A 2,941-nucleotide genomic window follows, 5' to 3' on the forward strand; every position below is an offset into this window, starting at 1 on the left:
AAAAGTATAATAATAAAAATGTGAATTAAAGGTCTACGTTCCAAACAGCTCCATCTCCTTCCCCACAAGCTTTGTGTATATCCTTCATTCTCTCCACCGACTTACATATACCACTGCACGACCAATCAAATGATGCCACACACACGTTACCTGTCCTTGCCTTCCAATCACAATCTGTAAGGTACAAATTAAATTAAATGAAATTAATATTTATAATATTATTGTTGTTGAATGGAAAAAACAATAAGAATTTAATTTACCTGGTGGGGTCCCGCAGCACATTGAACGTTCATCAACATGTTCAACTTCTAGGCCTAATAACCATGATCCCAAAGATACGTCCTCATTTGCGTATCTATGCAATATGGGCCTGCAATGTACTAATTAATGTATCTATGCAATAAGAGAGTAAAAATTAAACATTTAAGTGTTAGATTGGGAAAGGATAAGGACCAGTTGATGGATATATAGGTAGCAAGGTCTTTGGAGATGGCATATAGTTGGCCAGTGGCATGCCTGAAATATTTGTTCCCTTCTTCTCCAAACTTCCAGTGCTCAGCCTCATGATACTTAACCCCTCTGCATGCGTGCCCCACATTATTATTCACCATACATATATCATTCTATCATTCCAAATAAATAACTAATTCAAAACCTTACTTTTGATATAGAACTGGACCAGATTTCATGCAACCAATATAAACTCTTGGTCTTGATCTGTACTTAGCAAGTGTACTCACTAGCATACCTGCATTATTATAAAAGAAATTTGTAATAATGTTATTAATTAATTGATATATATATATAGTAGTAGGGAAAATAAGTACCTAGATTTAAATGGATGTCATCATCGACTTTGACATAGAAATCAGCATCCCAGATAGAAACAACAGTGGAAAAGAAGAGACGTGTCTTTGAGGAGAGTTCATGGTATCCCTCAACATGGTCTAGCCTTAGGAAGTCTTTGTGTTCTTCTTCTTCTGCATCAATTCCTTTATCAAGTATCCCACCTTCTCTGCTGCTATGCCCAATCATGAACCTTATCACTATTCCCTTCTCCCTCTCCAGTTCCTTAACCTCATTTCCTTATCATCATATATACCACATTTATTTATTTATTTTAATATTTACAATTATTAGAGGTAACATAAAACAATTAATATGTTACCTTTAGGCAACCATGTTTGACGTATGGAGTCTCTTCTCTTTTTGCTGCTAAAGGCTGTGTTGATTCCAATGACCACAAAAGCTTTTTGTAAATTGTAGTTAGAAGAAGCACTTTGTCTCAAGTACTTCCCACCACTTTCACTTGTTCGAGCTGCTTTCAATTCCATTTCCAATGTTGCAACTGTCTTATCCAGAGACCTATATTTATATATATAATATGTATTTAAACACGTGCAGGAGGACATTACTGTTAGTGTTAGGAGAGTGCTTATATTATAAGTTCACTAGTCACCCATATCAGATCATATTAAATTAAAAATAAGCATACTTGATTGCTTCATGGGTATTTGAGACTTCCTCCATTACATCACCTGGCTTGCCTTCAATCAATTTCTGTATGAATAACATGTAAATGAGGTATGATATAATTCATGATGCATTAAACATTACATATAATAATAATAATATTATTATACTAACCCGCTTATGATCACAATCACGTTTCAGTGGTAGTAATACATGATCTTCATGGTTAGAGGGGCCACTCCACATTTGGCCAGTGAAGAGTGTTCCAGCAACAAAGCATCCAATGCATAACAAAATAATGGTCTTTGCTGAAACTGCCTTTCCCCTCATCTTTTTAATTTTCCAATAATCCACCACCTTCAACTTATTATAATAATCTGGACCCGTCACAAAATTTCTCATACAAAAGTTGATGACCATAGGTTCACTCACTCACTCACACACACATTATATAATAGGACTAAATCTGATCTTCTACAATTTACGCCACTCAATGTGGTTATGTGATGGTATTGGTACAAATATAATAAATTTAATTCAAAATTTATTAAATTGCAATTTTTTTGTTCAATCACAATATCATGACACGTAGAGTGTTAAATTTGATTTCATCCCATATATAATATGTGTATATGCACCAACTAAATGCCAAACTAGTTGGTTGGAAAAAAGTTATAAATGAAGTGCTGTATGAGTTACCATAAAATGCATAAATCTTATGATCTTCCCTGAATTGTTTGAATAAAGGGAAATTCTGGTTAATGCAGCTTTCAAGCCATCACATCATATCCATTAAATAACGGAGGGTGTTGAGCATATCATGTGCTCTTGTGTGATATGTTGATAGTAAAAAGCAAAGAATGTGTGAAGCATAATGTTTATCTTGCTTCTTAACAGACAAGAAAGCTAACTTTAATACTTTGTTAATCACTAAATAACGTGAAGACATGGACAACAACATATATAAAGGTACAAATCAATCACTTCTTACGAAATACTAGCCATGAACATGTTTTAATTAATCATTATACGGACAACTTTTTCCACCCTCAAACGTTGTTAAACACTCTACAAAACTCTTATTAAATTTCTTTTCTGGTGCCATTTTTGTAGGTTAATTTTTTATAGGAATGAAAAAATATTTGCAACTAACTGTCAAGATTTGAACCAATTGTTATTTTTATTTTTTATAAACACATTGTATATACAAATCACTCTAGGGGATTATCATTTTGCTCCTACGTTGTATATGTCAATAAACATAAGCATCCCACACACACACAAAAAATAGAAAAAAAGAAGAAACTAGATGTATTGGATTAGGTAACCAATTACCTGAAAATGATGTATTTGATTGCTGCAGGATCATATCAATTTTGATTGAAAATTATTGTAATGCTTCATTTGAAGCAATTTGTAACAATGTACCTAATTCAAGCTCTCTCTATATATGGCATTATTATAGTAG

The 2,941-nt window shown here is 33.1% G+C and overlaps 1 protein-coding gene across 1 annotated transcript; it reads right to left on the minus strand.

Annotated features, from left to right (window-relative positions):
* LOC109355609 (probable beta-1,3-galactosyltransferase 8) lies at nt 1-2,941 on the minus strand. The gene is made up of 9 exons (XM_019598850.1): nt 2,809-2,941; nt 1,648-1,850; nt 1,496-1,560; nt 1,169-1,365; nt 828-1,085; nt 661-748; nt 454-579; nt 261-370; nt 1-174 (listed from the first exon to the last, which is right to left on the minus strand). Exons 1-9 carry the CDS (start codon nt 2,840-2,842, stop codon nt 26-28), a joined length of 1,230 nt encoding a protein of 409 aa, XP_019454395.1. The 5' UTR covers nt 2,843-2,941; the 3' UTR covers nt 1-25.

This window comes from Lupinus angustifolius, chromosome LG08, assembly GCF_001865875.1.
Source record: "Lupinus angustifolius cultivar Tanjil chromosome LG08, LupAngTanjil_v1.0, whole genome shotgun sequence".
In the NCBI taxonomy this organism is placed as follows: domain Eukaryota; kingdom Viridiplantae; phylum Streptophyta; class Magnoliopsida; order Fabales; family Fabaceae; genus Lupinus; species Lupinus angustifolius.